Source organism: Festucalex cinctus, chromosome 8, assembly GCF_051991245.1.
Source record: "Festucalex cinctus isolate MCC-2025b chromosome 8, RoL_Fcin_1.0, whole genome shotgun sequence".
NCBI classification, from domain to species: Eukaryota; Metazoa; Chordata; class Actinopteri; order Syngnathiformes; family Syngnathidae; genus Festucalex; species Festucalex cinctus.
This window is the reverse complement of record NC_135418.1, coordinates 20,129,362-20,156,964: the sequence shown is the minus strand read 5'-3', so window position 1 is coordinate 20,156,964 and position 27,603 is coordinate 20,129,362. Positions and strand designations below refer to the sequence as shown.

At 36.2% G+C, this 27,603-nt stretch overlaps 2 protein-coding genes across 15 annotated transcripts; both read right to left on the bottom strand.

Moving 5' to 3' along the window:
• Positions 1 to 536: 536 nt before the first annotated feature.
• Positions 537 to 10,273, bottom strand: il17rc (interleukin 17 receptor C). 3 transcript variants are annotated; one of them, XM_077530512.1, is made up of 15 exons: positions 9,911 to 10,273; positions 9,001 to 9,267; positions 6,963 to 7,200; positions 6,700 to 6,797; positions 6,506 to 6,620; positions 6,383 to 6,424; positions 6,197 to 6,303; positions 4,648 to 4,704; positions 4,504 to 4,558; positions 4,087 to 4,310; positions 3,714 to 3,767; positions 3,523 to 3,574; positions 3,338 to 3,433; positions 2,013 to 2,051; positions 537 to 1,938 (listed from the first exon to the last, which is right to left on the bottom strand). In XM_077530512.1, exons 2-15 carry the CDS (start codon positions 9,100 to 9,102, stop codon positions 1,295 to 1,297), a joined length of 1,923 nt encoding a protein of 640 aa, XP_077386638.1. In that variant the 5' UTR covers positions 9,103 to 9,267; positions 9,911 to 10,273; the 3' UTR covers positions 537 to 1,294. The 3 variants fall into 3 exon arrangements, with proteins under 3 accessions (XP_077386638.1, XP_077386639.1, XP_077386637.1); XM_077530513.1 differs by lacking the exon at positions 9,911 to 10,273 and adding an exon at positions 9,490 to 9,714 and having other exon boundaries at positions 6,700 to 6,794; XM_077530511.1 differs by lacking the exon at positions 9,911 to 10,273 and adding an exon at positions 9,490 to 9,713.
• A 1,915-nt stretch (positions 10,274 to 12,188) lies between these two features.
• Positions 12,189 to 26,800, bottom strand: LOC144023689 (inter-alpha-trypsin inhibitor heavy chain H4-like). Of its 12 annotated transcripts, none has more exons than XM_077529412.1 (25): positions 26,654 to 26,800; positions 25,101 to 25,261; positions 23,561 to 23,665; positions 23,326 to 23,488; positions 23,140 to 23,250; positions 21,074 to 21,202; positions 20,752 to 20,868; positions 20,474 to 20,642; positions 20,264 to 20,374; positions 19,538 to 19,719; positions 18,565 to 18,744; positions 18,390 to 18,499; positions 18,038 to 18,300; positions 17,946 to 17,966; positions 16,695 to 16,712; positions 16,501 to 16,518; positions 16,371 to 16,385; positions 16,117 to 16,134; positions 15,872 to 15,940; positions 15,626 to 15,691; positions 15,433 to 15,540; positions 14,112 to 14,283; positions 13,198 to 13,346; positions 12,510 to 12,594; positions 12,189 to 12,398 (listed from the first exon to the last, which is right to left on the bottom strand). In XM_077529412.1, the coding sequence occupies exons 1-25, from the start codon at positions 26,720 to 26,722 to the stop codon at positions 12,284 to 12,286; spliced, it is 2,724 nt and encodes a 907-aa protein (XP_077385538.1). In that variant the 5' UTR covers positions 26,723 to 26,800; the 3' UTR covers positions 12,189 to 12,283. The 12 variants fall into 12 exon arrangements, with proteins under 12 accessions (XP_077385538.1, XP_077385539.1, XP_077385540.1 ...); XM_077529413.1 differs by having other exon boundaries at positions 15,887 to 15,940; XM_077529414.1 differs by lacking the exon at positions 16,371 to 16,385.
• Positions 26,801 to 27,603: the final 803 nt, after the last annotated feature.

Here is a 27,603-nt window from a genome sequence, read left to right as displayed (position 1 = left end):
GTGTGGCTGTACATGAGATAGCATGTCATTAGCTTAATAGCATGCTAATAGTTAGCTAAGTCATATTTGAATGTTTTCAGAAAACCACTGAAGCATTTTTTTTTATATTTATTTTGTATATGTTTGTTTGTATTTAGCAAGTATATTGGTATGTTTTATTCATTTTGGTACCAGTAAATTTAAAAGGACAATGCTTTTAAATCAACAATACGCATCTGCATTGTGTATATTGTTAGCCCAATAGCTTAGTTGTCTCATTTGAATGTTTTTTTTTTTTTTAGCAAGGACATATTTTTCATTGATTTGGTAAGGAAATTATTTCCCTTGATTTAGTAATAGTAAGTTGATTTAGTAATACTAAGTAAAAAAAACCAAAAAAAAAACCGACTTGGGCAGTTACACTATTAGGCTAACGATACGACTCTTGTTCACTCACCTTACGTTATCATTTTTAACCCGATAATGTAATAGATCAAAATAAGAATCTACACAGAAATAATAATAATAATAATAATAATAATAACAACACATACACATTTTCACAAGCCCACTGGTGTGTGTTTTTTTATTATTGGTATTCTGACAGAAAGTTTAAAATTATTTAGGACATTATGCTTTTAGGCCAGGGATGGGATACTTCAATACTGGAGGGGGGCCGCAATTTCTCATAATTGGTCCTTGGGGGCCACATATGAACACACACTACTTAACCAGATGTATGACAAAATGTCATTTTAAATATGGACAAAATATGTGCACATGATATGTCTGCTTAATATAACATATAGGGTAGGTCTGAAGATGAAATATGGGGTTGCATATTTGCAGATTTTTTTTCCTGGGGTCATGGTTAGGGTTAGTCCCCCCCCTTAACCCCTAACCACCCTACTCCTCCCGCCCCCTGCTTTTCATGAAAAATTTATATTGAACGTTTAGCAGAGGTTTTGAATAATTGTTTAGGCTTGCAAAAAAAAAAAAAAAAAGAATCACCCTCATGTTTCTTTTTTTTTTTTTTTTTTTCTTTTCCCAAGGGGACTGTGAGAGTCTGGTCAGTCCTCGGGCCACCATTGCCCAACAGGCTAACGAGTTATACACCGTCTGCTACAGTTGTAATGTTATGCTAACCGCTGCTTTTCTTAACCGTACCAAGCCATTTAGCATCCACCTATTAAAATACAGTAAACAATGAGTACTAGTAATATTACTAATTAAAATAAAAAACGTTTTCAGTCATATTCTAATTACATTATAAGTGCTGTCCCTTGCTCAGTGCAACAAACGTCCAGCATTGTCTCTAAATTTCAAAATATTTACACTGTGCGGGTATTGTTCCTTGGCTATATGTGGCATTTTTCGTCTTTAATCTCCATCCGTCAAAGGTTGCCCATTTCCAGCCGGCCTTTGTCCTTCCACCTTTTGCCTTCCCTTTTCCTCCCCCAGCGAGCTCACACAAGAAAGTTTTCATCTGGGAGGGAAGCTGGAACAAACGAAGACCCCGAAATAGCTCTGGCAAGCTTCCAGGGGGTTGCCCAACATCGTGTTCAAATGTGACCAGGAGAAAGCGTTCTGCGGTTCTGCCTTGCTGCTTGTCCCCGAGGATGAGGCACAGCGAGGCCACGAAAACATCCGAGAACGGAGGCAGAGGCACGTTCCCGTCTACTCTCCCCGCCTGGATTGCCTCCCGGTGTTGCTGGCTCCATTCGTGCGCCAGCCCCAAAGCTTTGCGAGTCAGCACGAGCACCACACGTCCTCCCAGGATCTTAATGTGGAGAAGCTGGGAGTGAAGCCATGGCAGGGGTCCCAGTTTGCACTGCTCCATCCTGCTCCACTGGTCCACAGACACACTGAAGCCCTGACTCCTGAGCAGGGAGCCCAGGCCACAAACCTCGGAAATGCCATCTGGTGGACTCAGGAGGACGATGTGACCTTTCCTGGCAGCTAAAACAAAAAGAGTTGAATGTCATCAGGATTTTCCCTTTTTTGAAATATAAAAGAAAATAATGAAAGCTTACTCTTTACATGTCCTCCAGAGAATGATCTGCTTGCCCATTCTATAAAATAAGATGAATATTCATGCATAATTGCAAGATTTTCAGGAATATGCAGTCATACACAATCATGTCATTACTACTACTGTCCAAAAAAATACAGTAAGATTATTGAATTACAAGCAGACACATGTGTAGCAAATGATTGAAGTCTTTGAGTAAACAGATTTTTATTTATTTATGTATTTTTGTTGTTTTTGTATTTTCTTTTTTGCCACAGCTAATCACAACACAGTATATTGGTTGAATATTGCTTTCGTGGAATAGTCATGAACTGAGCAATTCATAACTCCATCAACATCAATCAATGGAGGCCATGTTGGGCAATATCTCTTTTTAAATTGAATTAACTAATATATATTACTTATAACATTTTGAAACATTCATATGCAAAACTTCTTAACATTTGTCTTCATATAAATTCAATAAGAATATACATTAAATATAGTTAACACTATTATTCCCTATTAATAAATAAATAAATAAATAAATAGACATGGGAAAATTAAAAAAAAAAGAACATGATAGTAAAATAAAAATGTTAAAAAAAATCACAGTAATAAATAAATAAATAGACATGGGAAAAAATAAAAAAAAACATGATAGTAAAATAAAAATGTAAAAAAAAAGTCGCAGTAAAACAGTTTAACCATTTTTGGATATTTTACAATTAAAACTTCTTTCTTTAAAGCTTATTGTTTTTCTTATTGTTCACTTATTGATAGAGTTGAAATTGGATTTTAATTCCATCAGGAAAGGCACAAATCTGGGAGAAGATTTGTATTATTTTTTTTTCGTCATAACGAATGACAAAATTAATTACATCTTCAAAATTGTTATAACTTGGTCTACTATAATAGCAAACTGCATCTTTCAGATTGTGAGTATAAGGGGTTTTACAGGCTTGAAAAAAATAAACCATTAACAATATTGCCCTCTGCTGGCGACCGAAATTAACGTCATAACTAACCCATAACGAACGACGTTGCAAACGTCACGTGACCAAACCCAGAAAATCTGCGACTCCAAATGTATATTGCGGGCTGGGTTGATGACATGTAGCATGACCAACATTTTAGCAAGTTCAAGTTTAAATATCATGTTATCAAACTACAGCACATTCTTGCAAAATAATACTAATAATAATAATAATAATAATAATAATAATAATAATAATAATAATAACAATAACAATAACAATAACAATAGCAATAACAATAACAAAAATAATAATAATAATAATAATAATTCCATAAAACTCATAAAAGTCGTGTACAGATTGAACCTACTCTTGATAAAGCCGTGGAGAAGACATAACATCAACGCTGTCATGGCAATCACCAGCAAGCCAGCTACAGCCAGCAGATTCCAGCGCCACCTGGCTGCTGCAATGACAAACAAGAAGACTTCATCCTCATAAAACGCGACACACTGCATATAGTTCACGTTCCTGCCATAACTTGTGCAAACTCACAGTGATGAGAGCAGAAAGGTCCTAGGTGAAGGCCCCCTCTCGTTAAATTCACCTGCGCATACATATCAAGGTTATAATAACGAAAATAGTTAGATGGTTTATGAAAAATCCCAAAAATAATTGGCCCCCAATAAGCACAATGAATTAAAAAAAAAAAAAAAAGTATTGAGAATGCTTGAACATGTTCTTACCATCACACATGGGAACAGCTGCAGATTGATGTCCTCAAAAAAACCAATTTTCACCTAGAGGGACACACATATATATATATATATATATATATATATATATATATATATATATATATATATATATATATATATATATATATATATATATATATATATATATATATACACACACATATAGTATTTGCTAATTTATGGGGGAGTTTGGAACCGATTAATTGGAAGTAAATAATTTCCTATGTGAAATGGTGCTTTAGTTTTTATACAGTTCGGTTGAAAACCGAGGTTCAACTGTATACATGCGGACAGAAAGACAGACAGACATTCACGCTCACATTTCAGTCAACATAAAAACATACAAGGATATATATTTTACCCATTGGAGATTACTCTTTTGCTCCCATGTTGTATTCTCCAGCTGTTGCCGAAAGCCTTTGATCTCAGTGCAATTGTGACTCGAGGTCCACCTACAGGGCCACACTTCCCCCTCTAGCCTGCAGGGGGCAGACAGGTTCCACAGCAGCATTTGGCCCTTGTCGTTCATTCGACCGTGACCCACCGAGGCGGTCAGATTCTGCCAAATGTTCTTCTCGAGGAACCCTGATGGGGATGTCCACAACTTCTTTTTACACTTGTATGATATTAAAAGATTGATGATAGTTAATTCTTTTATTTTCACTAATTTCCTATGAGAAAGTTGTTTTCAAATGCAATCCGATTGGAGGCCAGGCAGCGCCGGCAAATGGTTCGAGCTTGACGGGAGGTTGAATTAAAGGAAAGGATTTTTGCGTACCCATGTTTTTGAAGGGGCAACTCTGAGAGCGTCTCGGCTTGTCATCATCCCAAACCTGCCAACAAATCCAACATTGTCACATATACTGTACATTGCTACAGAATTGTTTACCATGCATGTGCTTCATGTTTGAAATTAAAGTACCTGGAGACAAAGGCAGGGGGTCACAGAGTGCAGGGGGATGGTTTTTGTCTCCCAGATCTAAAGGGACGCATAACATCAGATATGAGCAGCACTCGTGTGCGCACATGCAACTAAAAGGCAGGAGAACAACCTATTGGAAACACCCTAGTAACAACTAAATGGCACTTAATTAAAAAAAAAAAAAAAGCACATTTTTTTGAGTCTGTGTCAGATAAAGATGAAAATACAATGGTATGCTGCATCCTAAGTGTTGTCTAGCTTCAAAGAAAAGTATGTCAGATGAAAAATAAATATAATAATAATAATAATAATAATAATAAAAATAATAAAAATAATAATAATCATAATAATAATACTAATAATAATAATAAAATAAATACATAAATAAATAAAAAGCATGGATCACAGCACAATATACATTCATGCTTGGATGGATGAATGCATGCATGATGGACAGATGGATGAATGAATGGGTGGATGGATGGATGGATGGATGGATGGATGGACGGATGGATGGATGGATGGATGGATGGATGGATGGATGGATGGATGGATGCACAAAATGGATAATAATTGAATGAATGAATTGATGGATGGATGGATGGATGGATGGATGGATGGATGGATGGATGGACAATGGTTGGATGGATGAATGGATGGATGGATGGATGGATGGATGGATGGATGGATGGATGGGTGTATGGATGCACAAAATGGATAATAATTGAATGAATGAATGAATTGATGGATGGATGGATGGATGGATGGATGGATGGATGGACAATGGTTGGATGGATGAATGGATGGATGGATGGATGGATGGATGCACAAAATGGATAATAATTGAATGAATGAATGAATTGATGGATGGATGGATGGATGGATGGATGGATGGATGGATGGATGGATGGATGGATGGATGGATGGATGGATGGATGGATGGATGGATGGATGCACAAAATGGATAATAATTGAATGAATGAATTGATGGATGGATGGATGGATGGATGGATGGATGGATGGATGGATGGATGGATGCACAAAATGGATAATAATTGAATGAATGAATGAATGAATTGATGGATGGATGGATGGATGGATGGATGGATGGACAATGGTTGGATGGATGAATGGATGGATGGATGGATGGATGGATGCACAAAATGGATAATAATTGAATGAATGAATGAATGAATTGATGGATGGATGGATGGATGGATGGATGGATGGATGGATGGATGGATGGACAATGGTTGGATGGATGAATGGATGGATGGATGGATGGATGCACAAAATGGATAATAATTGAATGAATGAATGAATTGATGGATGGATGGATGGATGGATGGATGGATGGATGGATGGATGGATGGATGGACAATGGTTGGATGGATGAATGGATGGATGGATGCACAAAATGGATAATAATTGAATGAATGAATTGATGGATGGATGGATGGATGGATGGATGGATGGCTGATGGATGGACGGATGGACGGACAGATGTATGATGGCAATTTGTGTCCCACACACAACGTGCAACTCAGACCTGGCATCTTCCATCCGCCTCATACTGAATGCACACTTTGTTCCTGTCAGCAAACGTCAGCTCCACTTGATTCATTCTTTCATTAATAGCACTGTTGACTGTGGGCACTGGAAGGAGAAGCTCATTATTTATTTTCCTTACCATTCAAACAACTGTCAAGTCCACATTATACGTGCTGTCACTCACCGTGACACTCATTGATGGGCTTCCGCAGGTTTTGGGAGCACACTGCAGACAGACAAGAAGAGTTAAAGTCACAAACCTGCTGTAGGCGTGACTACAAGTTCAACATGTACTTCAAAGTGATACCTTCATTGAGAGACGGCGCCTCGACTTCCACAAAGGGATGCAACCATTCTGAAGGATAAACATACACAATACTGCCGAAGGAAACCCCAGATGGATTCGTAATCACCAAGGATACCTGCACAGTTAAAAAAAAATAACAGAAAAACAAATTAACATGACCTCAAGTCAGCACTTATCTGGCAGTCATATTTTACCTTTGCAACTTTTGGTGAAGTCGGACTGATTGTGAAGTCCACTCTCTTGCATGCTGGAATAGTTGGTGGTGTTTTATAACATAATGTCACAGACGCTGCTGCACAGTGAGAAGAACAAAAGTAATGCGAGTATTGTTTATTTTTTGTCAAATGTGTTGCTCCGCTGTTCAAATATCATTTGAGTTCGCTGTCACCATACCACCATAACATCACCGAGTGTAGATGCTGATGCTGAAGTGGTTGTGGAAGATGTCGATTCCCACCTGTTGAAATTATCTCCTCCTCAGCATCCGCCTCATCGCCACGCCCCGACTGAAGCCTTTCGTCCGCGTCTCCGGCCGCACGGACGGCGAGTTCAGCGTCGATCAGCAGACACAACGTGCACGGCGTGTCGTCCTTGCAGCAGAGCTCCACTTTGGCCGTCACCATCTGGACGTCCGCGACGTCGCTGTCCGGGACGGCCAGTGGCATCTCGGGTGCCACCGTGCACTCAGAGAGACCCTAAAATGGAAAACGTTGACCAAAAATAATTTGAAATAGGTTTGTGTTCCATTTAACAGGATTTCACATTTAGTAACGCGAATTGTTAGTAAATTGATAAAATTATTATTATTAAATTATTATTTTTTACCCAATTCTCAGATCAGCCCTTCCATTGTTTTTTCAAAATTAATTAATAAAAACCTAAAATTAGGATCGTTGCCGCAAATCTTTTTTTTTTTTTCGTTTTTCCTCTAAATTATATACCTTGCACATATTTCTGTATTTCATAACAATGTATGTTTATAGCCGTTTTTATTTGTATGGATAGTAATATTAATTAAATCTTTATGTTCAAATTGAACAGTAGGTTCACAAAGTTTATTTATTTATTTATTTATGTATTTCTTTATTTATTTATTTATGTTGTTCATCAATACTGTTCGGTTGTACTGTATTTTTGTATTTTATTTTTTATTTGAAAATAATTATCTTATTAGGCCCCCCCATTTTTAGGTATCTGGTGTGAAACTTAAAGGGATACATGACTCATTGAACAATTTTCAGCAGTGAAAAGTTAAAGTGATACTTCACTTATTTAGCACATTATAGCAATAAAAATTTAATATTTTGTATATAATTAATTTGATACTTTCATTATTTTCACGTACAATTAGTACCTTTAAAAACACATTTTGTAACTTGCTGTCGACTGAAAATGACATCACAAGGGCTCAGGTAACCAATCACAGCTCACCTGTTTTCTAGGTTTGGTCATGTGACATTCACAAGCTGAGCTGTGATTGGTTACCTGAGCTCTTGTGATGTCATTTTCAGTCGACAGCAAGTTGCAAAATGTGTTTTTAAAGGTACTAATTGTACATGACAAGTAATTAAAAGATCAAATTTATTATAGGCTAAATATTAATGTTTGACTGCCAAAAATGACTAAATAAGTAAAGTATCCCTTTAATATTTTTTCCAGAATGAATTTGATACCTTCATTATTTTTCATGTACAATTAATACCTTTAAAAAGTATTTTTTCTACTTGCTGTCAACTGGTGATGACATCACCTGTGCTGAGGAAGTAGGTAACGACCAATCATGGCTCAGTTTACTGGCCAAACCCAGAAAACAGGTGAGCCATGATTGGCCGTGACCTACTTCCTCAGCACAGGTGATGTCATCATCAGTCGACAGCAAGCATAAAAAATATTTTTTAAAGGTATTCATTGTACAAGTTATCAAATTCATTCTGGACCAAATATAAAATTTTCACTGCTGAAAATTGTTCAGTGAGTCAAGTATCCCTTTAAGCATTTTTGCTTAGTTGTAAATTTCACTGGTGGCCATCAGTTTTAAATATTGTTGCCATAAAGGATGGTGAGTAATATATCTCCTTTCAATTCATAAAGGTTGGTCAGAAGTAAACTTTACAAAAGGTTTCTTAAAGGTTGCATCCAGGCATCTTTCCTCAACTTTTTTAGGTTATATTTAGTGATCTATTCCACTCGCTCGGATATGATAAGAAAGGAAAATTCATGTGCAAAATCGAGTAAATGTCTTTCGGGAAAAATAGGAAGCAGATTTTATGTTCACTGAATTTAAAGACAAACTTCGTAGCCGAGTTAGTCGTCACATGCTGTAATCACATCGAGACACCTTTTAAACACACTGTAATTGTTTTTAAACAAAAAAATCCATACATTTAACAAAAAACAATCTGCAATATTAGGAAGTGGCAGGTGAACCACAAATTAGCGACGGATTACTGCGTATAATTTGCATTTGGTGGAAACTGCTGTTGAAGTCGTCTTACCTGCGAGCATGTGACTTCTGAGACGTCCGATCCCACCCAACCGCAGGCCGGCTTATGAAAAGCGATTAAAAAACAACAAACGGCCCAACGAAAAGAAAACATTTTGCTAAAGAGTGAAGCGCATGAAGAGTGTGGAACATTTTTCTTCACACGTGATTGCTCGAGGAGTGTCCGCGGTTATTTTCCACTGCATGATTTGAGGTTAGAGATTAACAGCAAGTTGGCCCAGAGTCAAAACAATCTCGGTCAGCTTGGTTTCACTTGAATCTGGGGAAAAGGGGTCACACACAAAAATGGCAGGTTAGGAATTTGGTGTTAGTTTTGCACTTCGGTTTTAAAAAAGAAAAATGGGCATACAAAGCCAAACATGTTGTTGAAGCTTGAGCAGTTCACAAACAAACTTAAACTCATTTAAGCATAAAAATAGTTATAGAATTGTGTATTCAAGACTAACACAATATTTGAAAACTTGTAGAAATTTTGATTTACCCTTTTTTAGTCCATGTCAAATAATCCAGTCCAAGATGTGGGTTCAACTTCTGCATCTAACACTTTAGGTGGATTAGTCGTGGGAAAAACCTTAACATGAGAAATCACACCCTCCCATGCCCTCTTTTTTTTTTTTTTTTTTAACAGTAGAAGCATAAGGTGGTTCAAAGTCCATGTTTATTAAGCATAACAACAACTGCACCTTTAAGAATCAACAACACCTCCACAGATCTTGGCAACAAGTTGATAGTCTCGATTAGGCAATGCAATTTCAGTCATAAACAAAGCCGACAAACTAGTTCATCTCCTTTTCGCCACTCGTCTTTTGAGGAAGACAAACCCTCGGGAAGTATGACTCACGACCGGTTTGAGAACCTCATGTTCGACACAATATTGCCTGGGCGGTGGTAGTATAACACACCTGTAAGCATGTCGACTTTGGAACCGGAGCCGGAGGGTCACTGTTGGAATCCTGCTGCAGACTAAAAAAAAAAAAAAAAAGTTATAAAAAATAGATAACAATGGCAACATACCAGCAACATAACAAGACATTTAATTTTTTTTTGATTGTCAGTTGAATTGTTGAGCAATTAGTACTGTCGGTGGCCTTACAAAAAACAACAACATTTTTCTATCTGATGTCAGTTCATTTATCTTGGCAAGTACGAGAGACATGATGACATTACTGTCTTCAGGTTATTTTAGTTAACTAAAACTAACGAAAAAATGTAAACAAAAATTGAAAAAACAATTTTGTTAACAAAATAAAACCAAAAATGCTTTAAAAAAAAAAAAAAAAACGAAAACTAACTGAAACTACATTTTATGTTTACAAAACTAGCTCAAAATAACTATAATTATAGCAAAAATGTCCGTCGTTTTAGTCTTTGGGGTATAAATTAACGCATGAGCCTTTGGGGATGATTTTAAATGTGATTTTAAGTAGATTTATTTTTATATCAACAGGAATAATGACGTTTGAAAGTGTGTCACACAGAAGTGACGTCATCTTGCAGCAGCCAATAGAAAAGCACCTTCATCATGACGTCGCACCCATGGTGTTTTTTTGTTTGTTTTGTTTTTGTTTAATATTGTGCACAAGTAATACACATAAAAAAAATTAAAACTAATACTGAAACTAACTAAAACTAAACTAAAACTAATCATTTATTAAATAACTAAAATTAATAAAAACTAACGGAACCACCCTGAAAACTAATTAAAACTAACTACATTTAAAAAACAAACTAAAAACAAAATAAAAAATAACTAAAATGAAACATTCCAAAACTATAATAACCCTGGTGCATACTCAACTGCATCCTTTCTTCACTTCTCTGATTCTTTCCTTTTCATTCTAAATTGCCAACCTGATGGTTGTACCTTCTCCTCTCCATGTTTATGATTAAAACAAAAACAAAAAAATAATTACCATCATCATGAAATTTCAAAATCATGTTGTGATAAAACAGTTTTAACTTTAGCAAGTTGCTGAATGAACCTGTTCTTCACAACTGCATTGATTAGAGCATCAAGTCTCAGAGCAGAGTTCAGCTTCAATCCGGAGTTTGTGGGTCTCATAATTTGGGTTAGGGAGCCTGCAGCTCCAAAAAAAAAAAAATCACACCATTTCATTATTTTTTTTTCTCATTAAAATGTAAAAAATGTAAAGCCATCCATGGTTAGATCTCATTCAAGCACTTGAGGAGCAGTTTGGATTATTATTATTTGTTTTTAAAGTGACATTGATTTGGCAGTATAGCAGTGGAATGTGACATTGTAAATGAGTGAAAGGGCTAAGAATTGACTCCTGAGGTACTCCACAAGAGAGGCTCAGTGACGAGGACAATGCCTCACCAACCTACACTCCAAAGAGTCTCCTAGTTAAGTAAGATTTAAACCAGGACATGTAGGGCAGGACATCTAATTCCCAAAGAACTTGACAATCGGGACAGTAAAATATGGTGATGATATTATTTTTCTTCAATTATCACTACAAATTCATTATTATTATTATTATTATATATTTTTTTTAAATCACATTATAAAGTGGCTAGCAACTCTGCCTCACAGTCACATGTTGAAGATTCCAGTCTGGCGTTCCTGTGTGGAATTTGTACGTGTCGGTTCCACCTCAGGTCGTCCTGCTTCCACCCACATTCCAAAAGCGGTAATTGTTCACACGTCTCCATTGCATGTCATTTTCAATGTTGTCGTTTTTTAATTAGTCTGTTTAATGAGCCATAATTAAAGAAAGGTTCCGCCCAGTGTGTCATCAAAGTCAAATTCATTTCTGCCGTTGTTCATCTCACTCTAATTAAAACTGATGCGACTAAAAGTCTGCTATTATTGCGAACATTAACGTGATTTTGTTTGTTGTCGTTTCCATTAGTCAAACGAATGAGCTTGCAACAATGTGTTAATTTACTTACATTTTTTTGCGTTTTATACAAATGAGAGCGCGACAATAAGGTTGTTGATGTAACATAGTCACGCTTAAAATATTGATAATGTTGCTACAAACAGTTCTCACGTTTTGGTTCATCGTTTTCTGATTTGGCATAACAGACAGCTGTGCGGCCATTTTGTGACAAAAACTCACATATAAGTAATGATTTAGCTTTTTTTTTTTTTTATCTCAAAAAGCAAAACTATAAACTGCAATCCTAATGATTTAAAAGAAGAGCGTGAACTCATACTTGTTTGCTAACTGTTTATTGTTTATGCCATGAGAAATGCACGTTTTGCACTCATCTGTACTTTCATGAAATGTTTCTTAAAGTCTGTCTCTTCTTTAACCAGAGATGTGAGTGAAATCAGCGAGCGGTGCTTGCAGTGCTGACTCAGCAGGTATGAGCCAGCAGGGCAAAACCACAGCTGGGGAAAAACTGTAGTCAGGAGCCACGGATCTACACAGGGAAGAAAACATTGTTAGCTCACACAATGACCCAATGACACAATGTATAAGTGTACCAAAAAAAAAAAAAAAAAAAAAAAGATCTGATGTAAAAATAAGGTACCTGCTAACACTGATTTCCTGGTCTTTGATTTTAAGTTTTGTGGAGAGAGGTTGGTGCACTTCTTCATAGATTGCTGGCTTTAGTGCTGAAAACAGGAAAATAAAGCTATCAATGGTATTGATCATGGTAAAATTTTGAAATGATATATCTTGTTCAAATTTCTTCACAAAAACTTGGCATTTCAACTAGTGATGCACGATAATATCGGTGGCCAATAATTAGCGGCACTTATCGACCAATTTGACGTCAAACAGATAAACCAGATAATAGAGAAATCTGCTGATAATTATCGGCAATTTGATTTCATGCCGATAAACCAGATAAAGAAATCCAGCAATAATTATTGACATGCCACGTTGGTCCATCTGTTGTGGTTGTGGCTCATATCAATAAAATTCAGCTTCATGTTGCTTTACGTCCATTGACACATTGCGCAAAGTTTATACAATGTTTCAATGTATTTGTTAAACTTACAGTAGGACTCGAAAGGATATTTGTATTCAAGTTAATTTTGCAAACAATTATCGGCTTACTTATCGGTTATCGACATCGGCACTTCTAAATTATTGGTTCATTGGTATCGGTTGAAAACAGCATTATCGTGCATCCCTAATTTCAACAGGGGCTGAGTAAATGTTTTATACTACTGTATCCACAGTATTATATGATATACAAAAAAAGAACTCACCTAAAATTCCTCCAGCATTATTGTCTGAAGAACGCTGTCTTAAGACTGGCCAGAGGAATTCTTCTCCTGTGAACCCGTGACGCAAGATGATCAGGCGTGTTTCTCCAACTGCGATGTCAACTTCCGTGTCCCTTTTGATCACTGTCGCACTATTGAAAAGCATTTTTGACAGTTAGTCAGGTCAAACATGGATGGATGGATCATAACAACAACTTCAGCACCAATGTCCTCAATAGAGAATGAACCTTTAAAAAGTGAACCACAAATGTGCACACATTCCAATTTTTCACCATCTTAACCAATTATTAAAATGTGATGACAATGTCATGTACACCAAAAGAGTCTGTTGCAGTACCAAGACTGACCTATGAGAGGCAATGTGGTGCGACAGGCCATCCAGACTACCAAACAATGCATAGACGAAAGACTGTTCTTGTATCTTGTTATAAATAAAGCATTTAAAGAAAAGAAAAAAAAAGAGTGATAGTCAAAGAAGAAACAGAAGAAGCAATATAATTGGAATGATTTGAGGTGGAATCATACTTGCAATTCTGGATTTTGTCAGGATTAAGATGGAGAATATTGAAATAACTTTGAGACACGGCTTTCTTTTATTAGATTTTTAAGGTTTTAAAGTGTTATTTATAACAAGTTTGTGTCCAATGTAAATCTAAAAAAAAAAATGGTGTGTGCTCCCGAACCTTTTCTGCATCCCCTCTTATAGGGCTTGAAAATGAGTAGCTCATGTTACTTAATGCAGATGCAAAAGTCTCTGAAAATCGCTGAATTTAACTAAAAGGAAGTTTTTGTTTTGTTTTTTTTGGCCTGATTGTTGTTATCTATCTACCGTACTATTTAAGCGCCAGGGTCAGTCAATGCTGAAACACTCCGCCACCATCTCAACGCAAAATCACCTTCCTGCAGTCAAGGTCTCATGGTCCGCCTGCCACGATACCATACGTGAAACTTGTACGTCCTTAATGCCGACACCGCCCAAGTCAACAGTAATGGTGATGCTCGGACTGAAGTTGACAACAATCCAGTTGAAGCCTCTCATTCCATCCAGTGCACCATTGACAGAGAGTCCTAGTGCAGAAGAGATGCCGAACAACGCAACACCAAGCAAAAATCACAATAGTAAGAAAACATGTGGCACGTTAATGTATAAGAAATGGAAGGAATAATCTGGAATTTTCCCTTTACCTCTCAGATTTTCCTCATATTTTCAACTGTGGTTAGAAATGGAAGTATATATATTAGGAGTGTGACGATATCGCGATAAATCGTGATACTTTGTCTCCCAATAAATTATCGATATGTCTATGCAAGTATCACGATATTTGTAGCTAATATACAGCCACTATAACGGCTCCATTGTTCCTGACTTATTGAGCAATTACTTGGCGAGCCACTAGGGGGAGCGCCTCATAAGAGTGGCAGTGAAATGGACGGAAGTCTTCAGGTGAAGAAGACTCATGAGTTTAGTTTTTTATATTCTTGTTTTTTTTTATTTATATCATTTATTTATCATTATTATTAATATTATTATTTTATATTTATATTTTTAGATATATATTATATATGTTTATAGAGTATATTATGTGTTTAGATTATATTTTTATTTATTTATATTATTGTTCTTATTATTTATTGCTATTTATTTATTTATTTATTTTATTTTTTTTATTATTATTATTATTATTATTATTATTATTATTATTACTATTATTTTATGATATGTACTCCTTTTTTATGATATGTATGATATCGTAGATTATCGTGGATATTATTACCTGACCAATATATAGATAATCGTGATATCGTCCTATTGTTAGATAATCATTATTGTGAGCCTTGTATTGCATATCGTATCATATTGTAAGGTAGCCAGAGGTTCCCATATACATATATATATATATATATATATATATATATATATATATATATATATATATATATATATATATATATATATATATATATATATATATATATAGTTTTGTTTTGTTTTTAAGGATAAATATTTTTATCTTTAGGTTTAGAGTTGTTGCATTATAATTAAGTAAAACAAGCATTTCTACCAAAATCAAGTTTCGTAAGTAAAGTTGTTTCCAAGATATTTTTCCTTCTATTTCCAGTCACACCTCAAAATTTGAAGAAAGGTAAAAATTCCGAGTTGATTTGACATGAAATTATCCAAATGAAGAAATGGAAGAGTGCATATATTAGACTGACCTGTACTGGGGAGGTAGAGGAGTCGAAGCATACTTCTTGCAGGGATGTCAAAACACAGCGGAAGAGATTGTTTCTCAGCTTGGAGCAAAAACCGAATGTCAGGTTCAACTGTGAAAGCACACAATGAAACACAATCAGATGTGCAAACATAAAATTTAATGACTCAACTGCATCAATCAATTCATCCTCTTACCAGGTCTTGAGGTTGGTGGAGTGACAGGTAAGATGGTAGGACGAATCATGGGTAAATCAACTGCAACTATAGTATATACAATATTTCAGAACTTATTCCACTCTTGATCTGTTCATCTTATGTTAAAAATACACGTATGTATGTTCAATAATATCCAACCCGGAAGGAGTATTAATTAAGGACTAGAGAACATAATCTTCTGATCACATGATGGGTCATTCAACCAGGTGACCTCATGCTGCTGACCTGGCTTAAATCTACCTGTCATGTCGTAATCCATGTCAGGCATGGCCACTGGCACGCTTGGAAGGAGTTCTGGAAATCAACAATCAAACTTGCAATGAATGACAAACACAATAGTCTCAAAGTACCACAGTATTGCTAAGTAATCAAAATTGAGCATTACTGCTTTTATAAAGATTTCATGAAACTTATGATCTCATGAGAAAAAGTCTTGTAATGCACTTCAGCATTTATTTGTTGTGACTTACGATGATAACCTGGATGACCTGTCAGGAAAAACAGAACAAAAAGCAATTAGTTCACAAATCTTATGCAGAACCAACAATTGGAAAAAAAATAAAAATAAAAACAAAACAAAAATAAACAAAAAATTAATAATAATAATAATAATAATAATAATAATAATAATAATAATAATAATAATTAATGTGTAAATACAAACATATATACTACAGCAAATAAACTGAAAAATGTTCAGTAATTATTTGTTGTGACTTTTTACCATAACCTCTTTCACCTGTCAGAACAGCAAAACAAAAAAAACAAAAAAAAACAAAAATGAGGGAAAACATGGAGAATAAGTCGAGGCCCATTTTTGTTTAGTGATGTCATTTCTGTTGTTCATGTCATACCAGGGACACCACTCATGCCTGCCAAAGAAAGAAATGAAACAACAATTTTATTCATCCCTTCAATGAAAGTTTGTAAAAAATAAAATCATTTTATATTATTGTTTTTAAATAACAGTAATTTGGAATCACACAAACAAAAATGGCAGTAATTCAATATGCATTTACTTGTAGCGTTCTTATGTACTGTTACCGACCTTTTTGAAGCCGATGCACTATCAAAAAAGAAAAAAAAAATCAATGTCAAGTCGAGACAAATGTATTTATATAGCCCTTAATCACAAAAGAGTCTCAATTCGGAATTTGGAAAATGATACTAATATCATTCATTCTTGGCAAATTATGAATATTGTTTTATGCTTCAGCAGTTGTGTTCAAATATAATAAATTATAGTGCCATTATGTGTTAGTGGAGGCGATTTGGTTGCTTTCAATACATTATATCTGATTTCCTTTTTAACCACTCAAAGCCTCTTTTTTTTTTTTCAAGGATTCTTCATGAATATTATCTGCAGCTAATTTGCAGCTTGTTGTGGAGTGAGTGAAGTCAAGTCTGTTAAGATTTTGGAATGGGAATGAGTTGAACAGATTCAAATCGGAATGATTTGAAAAGAACAAGAAACATGATAATGAGAGTGAAAACAATTAAGGCTTTTATTTTGAAATGATGTCGTTTTCAAAACGGGTGTGAGCTCAACAGATTGAAATTGAAATCCCTTAAATCACTCGAGAAATTATGTCAATTAGAGTTTTGCAGTTTTTGTTGATTTGGATTTTAGTTTGAAAAATCAAAAATCTTTTCTTTTTTTTTTTATTATACATGTATTTACACACATTTTCACGCACTCAGCTCGTTTTAAAATCTTCCATCCACACCCCCCACTTAAGTGTAGGGATGTAACGAAATCCAAATATCACGATACAATAATTATCACCCCTGCGATTGGTTGGCAACCAGTCCAGGGTGTCCCCCGCCTACTGCCCAGAGCCAGGTGAGATAGGCGCCAGCACCCCCCGCGACCCTTGTGAGGAATAAGCGGTCAAGAAAATGGATGGATGGATGGATAATTATCACGATAGTGTGGGGAGTTGGCGATACAAAAAAAGGTCATTATATTGTAAAAAAAAAAAAAAAAAAAAAAAAAAGCCAGCGAAGGGCCAAAACATGCCTTGTGAAAATTAAACTGCACTAAAAAAAATATCCACCAGAGGGTGCTAGAACTGCACAAATGGAAAGCAACCTGATTTTTTTTTTTTTTCAAACAGATGTGCTGCATTTAATATCGTGACAATACGACGACGATATTGTAGCAGTTTTAATATCGCGATATCACAATATTGCTGTTACCGTTACATTCCTACTTAAGTGTGCATCATACTCTTTGTGTCTCGCGCCGGGTGTGCCGGACTTTCTACACCCCTGCCCTAGAACATTCTGATCCATTTACCGTAATGAGGTCTTCCTCGCCCTGTTGAGAAAAGACAGTTGTTGAATGTGTTGCGTTGCGTTTTCATGCTTGATTCACAATCATGAACCCACTGTAAGAAGTTCCAACACGTGCTTGGGTGCTGATTGAAGAGCCCCGTGGAAAAGCCGCCATCCCAAAGTTTCCCTGTCCGTGACTGTGCCCCCCATGAGGCGGCGGCGGACCCCCCTCGCTGGGTTTGTGAAGCACCTCCGTCTTCTCCTTTGTCGGCTTGGTGACCACCATGGACGTGAGCGGGGTCACAAAGTTGTATTTGAGTGACAGCCTCAAGGTTTCGTTCCTCATTTTCTCCTTCTCATCACCCGAATACTGCAACCTATCACATCGTTTCAACCAAAACTGATTATCAATTTCCAGTCGTTTTTTTTTTTTAAAACCCCTATGAAAAATGTATTTTTTACTGACTCTTTCTCCAAGAGTTGTTTGACAGTCAGATAGGCCCAAACCCTCTGGATGTTGCTGTCCGTAGACTTTGTGGTGCTGTTTTTGTCAGAGAAAACGATACTTGCATTCCTCTGTGGAGTGAAAAAGAATTTTGAGTACAATTTGTACAAAACCACAGCTGAAGAAAGGCACTCACCGAAATGGCCACAACCCTTGGGACGAAGGTTTCAATGTTGTTGTCGGTGATCTGACCGGCCACCACAATCTCAGAACCGTTATAATACTGACTGAAGTTGGTCTGGGTCAGATTGCCGGCGCCGTTATAGATCATGGTCACGTCTGTCAAAAGAGGATTGGCCACTTCGTCGTAGAATCCCTGGTGGAAAAGAAGATCACACTCTATCTATCTATCTATCTATCTATCTATCTATCTAAGCTAGCTAGCTAGCTAGCTACGTATCTATCTATCTAAGCTAGCTAGCTAGCTAGCTACGTATCTATCTAAGCTAGCTAGCTAGCTAGCTACGTATCTATCTATCTAAGCTAGCTAGCTAGCTAGCTACGTATCTATCTATCTAAGCTAGCTAGCTAGCTAACTACGTATCTATCTATCTATCTAAGCTAGCTAGCTAGCTAGCTACATATCTATCTAGCTAAGCTAGCTAGCTAGCTAGCTAGCTAAGCTAGCTAGCTACGTATCTATCTAGCTTAGCTAGCTAGCTAGCTAGCTAGGTATCTATCTAGCTTAGCTAGCTAGGTATCTATCTAGCTTAGCTAGCTAGCAAGCTAGCTAGGTATCTATCTAGCTTAGCTAGCTAGCAAGCTAGCTAGGTATCTATCTATCTATCTATCTATCTATCTATCTATCTATCTATCTATCATCTCACCGATCAAAACAACTCATACCTTTCCATAGCACCACACATCACTATTTATATGCCTGGTTGGCCAAAACTAACATTTACGTAGCGTTCACACTTTCAAAACAAAAAAACCCTCTTTCACACAGAAAAAAATGTCGGGAAAAAAAACCTCACTAAAACACCTCAAGCTGCAAAAAAACTCTCACACATCCCAAAATCACCCTTGAAGTTCTAACACTCACTAAAATTATACTCACTCCCAGCCATTTCCACAGAAGCAATCCTGTTTGCCACCTAAAAATGTACCTTCAGCTGCAAATCGGCATCAGCGTCAGCATAAATCCGCCGCGCAACACCGTTGTTCAGCAAGGACAGCTTCTCCAGAAAACTAAAGTTGACGTCAAAACCGAAACCAAGACAATAGAGTGGGAATTTGCCTTGAATGGCCTCCATCACATTTCTGTTGATTTGTTCCAGATTGGTCACACCTGAATTGAGAGCAGACAAGTGGAAAAAAGTTTGTTTGTTTTTTCAAAAAATGAGACAACGTGAAATGGGGGTCAACTCACTAATGTTGTATTTAAAATGGAACTGAACACAAACAGAGCTCATCTTGCTTAATGATGTGGCCACTAGGTGGCAGCATAAATGCAGTCATTCAGACACAAGCAAAGAAGAATTTTACAACTACTGCAAGTGACGAAACTGCAGTAATAAGTGTTGGGAGGTTTCACGGATAAAGATCATATTCTTTTGAATAGAGTGGACCCACACTTACTCGCAGTTTGGAACCCGTGGATTCACCTATTTGATCTTTTTTTTTTTTTTTTTTTTTAATATATATTTTTGGTAATATTTTATAATTGTTTGTGTGTGTGTGGGTTGTTTTGTTTTCGGTTGTTCTTGGTTGTTCACTTTTCAATATTTTTTTTAATGGTGCCATATAGAAGCATTAATTAGCCAGTCTACCACTCCATGTTACTTTATTTTGTTACTATTCTTATCTATTCCATATACTGTACGTTTGTTGACCTGAGGTTGGGTCTCCATCAGTGAGGAGTATGAGGATGGAAGCGGAACCTTTCCTGGGGTTCTCATTCAGCATACGTGAGCCATCCAACAGCGCTTGGTTAATATTTGTACCTAAAGGAGGTCAAACAACATCAGCACAACTTTACTCTGGCTGGCAAACTGTCACATTAGTCCTAATATTGCTTATTTGAAAAGAAATGTTAGAACTACCTCCTTGCTCTCTAATGCTCCCTGCAAATTCTTTGGCACTTTTCACATTTTGCGAGTCGGCCTGAACAAGTTCTCGCTTCCAGTAAGACACCGAGCTATCAAAAGTGATGAGACCAAAGAAGTCGTCCTCCGCCAGGTCATTCAGAATATGGATTAATGCGGTGCGGGTCTGACAACAAACATTTTTGACTATTACTATTATGAAATAGCATCTTACAGGTAAGTAGTTTAGTTTCAACGCTAAAACAAAAAACATACAAAATTTAAATTGACTGTACCTGCTCTATTTTCTTGCCGTGCATGGAACCACTCTTATCGATGACAAAAACAACATTCTTTGGAATGCGTTGAAGTTCTGATGGTGCAAAGTGATGGACAAAATATCCACTTGATGTCTGGTGGAAAAGCAAAATGGAAAAACATCTTGATGTAGGTGATGCCATCTACCGCGCAGAAAACTACAGTAGAGGTAGATACACCTGTACTTCCCAAAAATGCTAAATAGAAACAAAACTGAAACCACAATAAACGGATGAGCCTGAACAGTTGTTTGTACAGGTAATGAATTATTTGGAGACTGTTCAGTAAGGTGTATTTTACCTTGATGTCTCCCAGTGACCTGTCTCTGTTGACGTCATAAACGATAATCAGATCTCCATTCATACCATCTTCTCCACAACTGTCACATGTTTTCTGTTGGTCCTCTGTCGGGTAGAAATAAACCGAGGCCTGCAAAAATTCAAGGCAAAATCAACAAAGGGAAATTATAAGTTTAGAGAAACGAATTTATTATAAGGATACAGTATATTATTTTAATATACGCTATAGCTGTCGACCACACTGCTTAAGTAATTAGACAGAATATAAAAAAAAGAAAAAAAAAAAAGCATGTGACACTGAACGTAACAGAAAAAGACATATTAACCAGTGGAAAAGAACTCTAAACATGAATATTTTCATTAATGTGTAACACGAAACACTAATGCCACCTAGTGGCATAATACATTGAGCAATACAAATCAATGGCTCAACGTTTTACAATATTTTTAACTGTACATTTTTAATATGTCGTTTTAATTTCAAATAACTATGAATTACTATAGCATGTAGCAAAGAATTACATTTGCATAAGGTAATCAACATATATTTGTACACTTTCATGTTAATCTGTTAAAAACTTGAAAAGTATTACTTCATTGTACATTTAGAACCAATATAAAAGTGCTATACTGTATTTGGGGTTAAACAACTTTGGATTTGTTCTAGTCAACACTGACGAGTTGATGAGGTCATAATATTTTTTTCCCAGTTGTCAAGTGGCACTCCACGCTCCGACCAACTTCCCCATCAGGTGCACACACCTCCATAAACTCATCCAATCATGTTCAGACACCTTCATGTCGGAAATTTATTGAGCTCTAATGCCAATACACAAAACAACTGCAGGTTCGCTACTTGTGATATTATTACTATTATTAATATTAATAAATAATTAAGAGTGGGAATACTTTGCAACAATGCAACCCTGCAGTTGTGTCACATGGATTATTGTGACATCAAAAATTTGAGAATAATTAGGGGAGACCATGGCTAGTTGTATCACTTTGTATACTTTTATATATTTTTTCGAATCAATGTATCATATAGAAACAAAATGTATACCAGATGAAAGACCAAAGTCTTAGATATATTTTTTTGTATTCATGTAATTTTCATATTTTGTATCAGTGCAGAGTTACATATGACATGTTGGCCCACCAATGGGTAAGTTGTCACACTATATGGGGTAAGATGTCACACTGGATTTTGCAACTAATAAAACGAGGACAAAATTATTCTTGTTTTCCTCTTTTTTGTTTGTTTTTATAGCCAGAGAAATTGTTTATCATTGAAATTTACCATATCCATTGGGCAAAGTTTGATCTAAAATATTATGAAATAGATTAGAGTGCTTAGGAACTGCTGGCATGTAGGTCATAGATCTCAGCCTCGAATGCCTGTTTTGCTTCCCTTAAACTGGAAATGTGAGATTAAATTAAATTAAAAAAAGAATCAAGCATTTGGGTTAATGGATGGATTGTTATTCATGAAACTTAAACCAGTTATGACATGTAGGCGTACTGTAGTTCCAACAACTGGAAAACACATTTTTAAATAATGAAACAAAACCATCCTGTCAAACTATTTTTTTCACACTTCAGACTCATCATCTGAAGAACAATTCTGGCATACGTAAACAGAGTTGCCAGAGTCTCTTTTTTTTTTTTTTAAACCATTCTTTGCATATGTGACAACAAACCCCAAAATGACTGGGACAAGTTGCCCCAAACTACAATGTTGGCTAATACGTGCTCTAGTTTAACGTTAGCTTAAAACAGAGCAGTGACTGAGGTCTGAATCTGTCCTCTTAACGAGTCCACATGATTTGCTGCTAGAATTTGTGTATGTATGACGCCTGTTTCAAAATATGAAGTTGAAACATTTGACTTTGGGTTGTGCAAAACAGATAACTGGCACTCATGTCAGCTCACGATGTGATATTCTCATGTCATAAAGTACACAACCCCTGACCATTTATACGAAGGAAACTAGTATTCCACTTTTCTGTTGCGCCCTCTAGTGGAGAAGAAAATTGCAATGACTGCTTTCTTTGCCTCGTGCTTTACCTGTTTGTCCGCATGTGTTTGGGTGATAGCATTAGCCAGAGCGCCGGTGCTCAGTCCCCCTTTAACATCGATGAAATTGATTCCTGCATTTTCTTGTATGTACACATCCACCTGAAATTTGGGATCAACATGATAAACAGACCAACGTGGTGATTTTGGATTAGTGAGCGGCCGGTGCCAACGAACCTTGAAGTCTTTGACAGGCTGCATGGGCCGAGCGTGGATCTGCAGCTCGTACTTGCCGAGAGTGCGTTTGAGTAGTTCCTCGTACGTGAGTTCAAAGGTCACCTTTTTTAGAGCGGCCACTGTCACTGAGGTCTTAAACTCTTCCAGGGTTCTCCCAACGGAGCTGCGAAAGGCGCAGAAATCAACATTGAAGCAGCCATACATTTTTTTTTTTTCTGTAATGTCGAGCCTGTACCTGACGATGCCGGCACTTTCACCGCGGGACACGGCGTCACTGTACTGCTGCTGAGCCGCTTCTTTTGCCTTCACGACGCCATCATACACCTGGCCGTCCATAAACCTGGTCAAGGGAAGATACATTCCTATCGCAGTTACCATTATAGCAGGGGTGTCCAAACTACTACATTTGCGGCCCGCCGTCCATCTTTCAGTGGCCCGCGACATATGCTAAAAATGGCATTTGACTCAGTTCAAATAAAATAAACAAAACAAAAATGTTTGGAGATGGTCAAAGTAAGACGGGAAGGTATCGAAAAACAGGTGCTCAGATCTCGCTAAATTTGCTGGAATTTAGAGGCTTCCGGGGTTGGCGTAAGACTTTGATTTTGTAATCATGGGGAAGGCAGGAAGTGTTTGGTCGGTGCTGGATTTCACTTTGATTTATCTTTCTTTTCTCTTTATTTTTTTCTGACCTTTTCTCTGGTCTCCTGACCATTTAAACCTCACGACTCTGGCAAGATTCTGAAGTACCTGGTTAAGGCGAAGGGTAATGGGATATTTATAAGGCTTTAGGTGAATTAATGAGTATAAATTTATACGTATTTGCACGCACACGCACGCACGCAAACGCACGCACACACACACACACACAAAAATAAAAAAAATAAAAAATAAAAAAAAGTTAAAAAAAAAAAAAAAAGAGCAATGATGATAAGACGTTGAATCGGTAAGACTACCGAATGAACAATTCTGAGCTCTTAAAAAAAAAAAAAAAACAGGTGCCATTACAGGTTATTTTAGTTAACTAAAAATAAATGAAAACACTAAAATTCAGAAAAACAATATTATTACCGAAATAAAATAAAAACGAAATTGCTTTTTAAAAACCGAAAAGTAACTAAAACTATATTTTATGTTTACAAAACTAACTAAAACTAACGAGCAAAAATGTCCTTCGTTTTAGTCTTTGGTAATTAATTTAATGCATGAGCCTTTGGGGATGATTTTAAATGTGATTTTTAGTAGATTTATTTGGATATAAACCGGAATAATGACGTTTGAAAGTGTGTCACACAGAAGTGACGTCGTCTAGCAGCAGCCAATAGAAAAGCACCTTCAGATGACGTCGCTCCCATGGTGTTTTTTAAATGTTGTGCACAAGTAATACACGTTTTAAAAAAAAAATAACTAATACTAATACTGAAACGAACTAAAACTAAACTAAAACTAAACATTTATTAAAGAACTAAAACTAATAAAAACTAACAGAACCACCCTGAAAACGAATAAAAACTAACTAAAATGAAAAATTCCAAAACTACAATAACTTTCCTGCCATATTACAAATAAATTATACATTATTAAAATATATAAATTATATACTGTAGCATTTTTCTAAATATGCCAAAGCACAAATAAATTGTACAATTTTGAGGACTAAACACAATTTCTCTTCATAACATTATGTGGCCCTTGCGTCCTTCTGATTGTCTGGATGTGGCCCTCAACTGAAAAGGTTTGGACACCGCTGCTTTATCGTATGAGACAAGACCCACATTCTGAATTTGCTGATGAAGGCATTCTTGGGAATCCGGACGTGGAACTCGATTTCTTGGGACTCGTCTTTGCGATTGACCACACGGCTGGTGATGATGGTGGTGGCGTAACGACTGGAGACTGTGGAGTTGATGTGAAAGCTGTAGATTTCCCAGTCATCCTGAGCAAACAATCGGGGGCGGGGGAAAAAAAAAAGGCATCGTTGGTCTGCTGGTCAGTTGAGCAAAGATCAAATCGTGGCAAAACAAGAGCGGTGGACATGAAATCTCATTGGTCGAAAGGGAGACTCCCTCATTTGCTTAATTTTCACTCGGTGTAGGCTGACCAATGACTTCATGTCCGTACTTTAGACACCAAAGATTCTTGGATATTTAGCTCATTCCTGTCTGCGGCATCTGAAACACACTAAAACTGACGTACACGCGCTCAAGCTTGCAAATGTGAAAAATAACGAAATCATGATGGAAAAGACTTCATAGAAAACACTTGAATGAGTGTGTAGGGTAAACCATAGCACACAGAAATATTTTAGAACTAATCTTGATTACCATAAATGAACAATGTTGGAACTGCTGGATCTAAGCGTTGTTTTTGATAGGGTTGACTTCACCATTCTTTTAAATAGACTAAAATATCTGGTAGCCTCTCTGCTGCTGTACAAAAATGTTTTTTTGGTGTGTTTCCTACTTCACTGAGAAACATTTTATGGTAAGTTAAGTACAGATAAATGCTCCTCAAAGGGTTACAAAACATGTGGTGTGCCACAAGGTTCAATTTTAAGTCCTTTTCATGTTTAATTTATGCTCCCTCTTTTTAACTGTATCCTGGACATCAAATCCTGGTTGGCAAAGAACCTTTTTCTCTCTCTTTAACTCACGTAAAGAACTTTGCAATCACTTTTTTTTTTTAATGAAAAATGCAAAAGAAAGTTTAATTGATTTAATTTCCACTATTTTGTAAATTACAAAAACATTCACACACATCGCATATACAGAATGACATTGCGGCCATGTTCACTGCAAGTGTGACCTGACAACTGCTGGCTTGTGGAAAGTACAGATGTGGTGATTAATAAACCATGCTGCAGTTTAAGTCTTTGTTGCAAAGTGCAAGTAACCTGTGTCACCATTTATCGGTATAGCTGGTACTACTTGTAAAGCAACAAGTGCATGTAAATCTTATTGAAATATTAAATTAAATTTAACTCGGCAGGCTTCATTTACTATGTAAAACTATTAATTTTAGTAATCAAACATTTTTATGTTTTAAAATAAATTTGGGTATACTATCCTGCAAAGATGACTACAGTTTAGATTTAACTTGTTTGTTTTTTTTTAACAATATTTTATCAATCCAGCTGCCATTTTTCCTCCATAAAAGTGCATATAAATCTTATTGAAATATTAAATTACATTTTACTCGGCAGGCTTAATTTACCATGTAAAACTATTAATTTTAGTAATAAAACATTTTTAGGTTTTCCTGCCATTTTTCCTCCATAAAATGGACAGATTTTTTAATGTATTTATTTTATTGTCATCAATCGCCCTACCTTGGGTTGTGTGGTGCCAAAGGCCAAGAGTAGCCCGAAGATGCTGACTCGCAGCACAGTTCTCTCCATGGTGACGCCAATCAAAGTGAAGCCAGGAGATCAAAAGTTGCTTTTAATACTCAAACGGAGTCCACGGGGCATCATGGATGTGTACATAATGTCAAGCAAAAGGGGCAAACTCCTCTTTCTGCCTGGTCCAGTTAAACACTCTCGCACTCACCCCCACCTAAATACATACAACATTATGACTAACTGCAAAATTGATTCAGGGGAATCTAAAAGAAGTTTTTACAATATACTAAAATGCTGAAGTTCAATTTTAACTCATTCAGTGCCATTGACGGCTATACACGTCAAAGTAAGGCTGTATAATTAATTGACATTCAATTATAATTTCAATTATTACACTCCACAATTAAAAAAATCAGCATAATCGCAAAGTAAAAAGATTGAGTTGTTTAAATTTATACATTTGCACCTTTTTTTAATTTCAAAATAACTAATTTGATCAATTTTGTTTCATCCATAAGGAACTTGCATAAATATAGTGTTTCAAATAATTTTATTTGTCTATTTGTTTTTTATGTTTAAAAATGTTCTTGTTTTGTACCAAAAAAAAAAATATTGCCCTACTGCACAGTGCATATGCTGCACTCCAACTTTCACGTTTTTGCCAACATAAATAAATATATATTATAAATTCTGTTTGGTCCAAAACTTATAGTGTTTCTATTTTTTTTTTTTTATTTGGTCCTAATATTTTTAATTGCTTAAACATTTTCTTGTTTTGTGCCAAAACATAAATAACCGTTTGAATAATTGTGATTTCAACTATTGCCAAAATAATCGTGATTATTATTTTTCCCATAATCGAGCAGCCCTACGTCAAAGATCCATTTTTACTGGGCTGGCAGTCAATGAGTTAAGTGACACTGGAATTTGTGTCAAAT

What these genes read in the sequence shown, in the direction of transcription:
- il17rc (XM_077530512.1), bottom strand. Translation starts at nt 9,102, where the DNA reads ATGTTTTCTTTTCGTTGGGCCGTTTGTTGTTTTTTAATCGCTTTTCAT. An exon ending in CAGAAGTCACATGCTCGCAG is followed by an intron (nt 7,201 to 9,000) that starts GTAAGACGACTT and finishes TTTCCATTTTAG; the next exon opens with GGTCTCTCTGAGTGCACGGT. An exon ending in GGAGGAGATAATTTCAACAG is followed by an intron (nt 6,798 to 6,962) that starts GTGGGAATCGAC and finishes CTCACTGTGCAG; the next exon opens with CAGCGTCTGTGACATTATGT.
- LOC144023689 (XM_077529412.1), bottom strand. Translation starts at nt 26,722, where the DNA reads ATGGAGAGAACTGTGCTGCGAGTCAGCATCTTCGGGCTACTCTTGGCC. An exon ending in GGTCACTGGGAGACATCAAG is followed by an intron (nt 20,869 to 21,073) that starts GTAAAATACACC and finishes CTTTTCCACCAG; the next exon opens with ACATCAAGTGGATATTTTGT. An exon ending in CAAGGGTTGTGGCCATTTCG is followed by an intron (nt 18,500 to 18,564) that starts GTGAGTGCCTTT and finishes TTCACTCCACAG; the next exon opens with AGGAATGCAAGTATCGTTTT.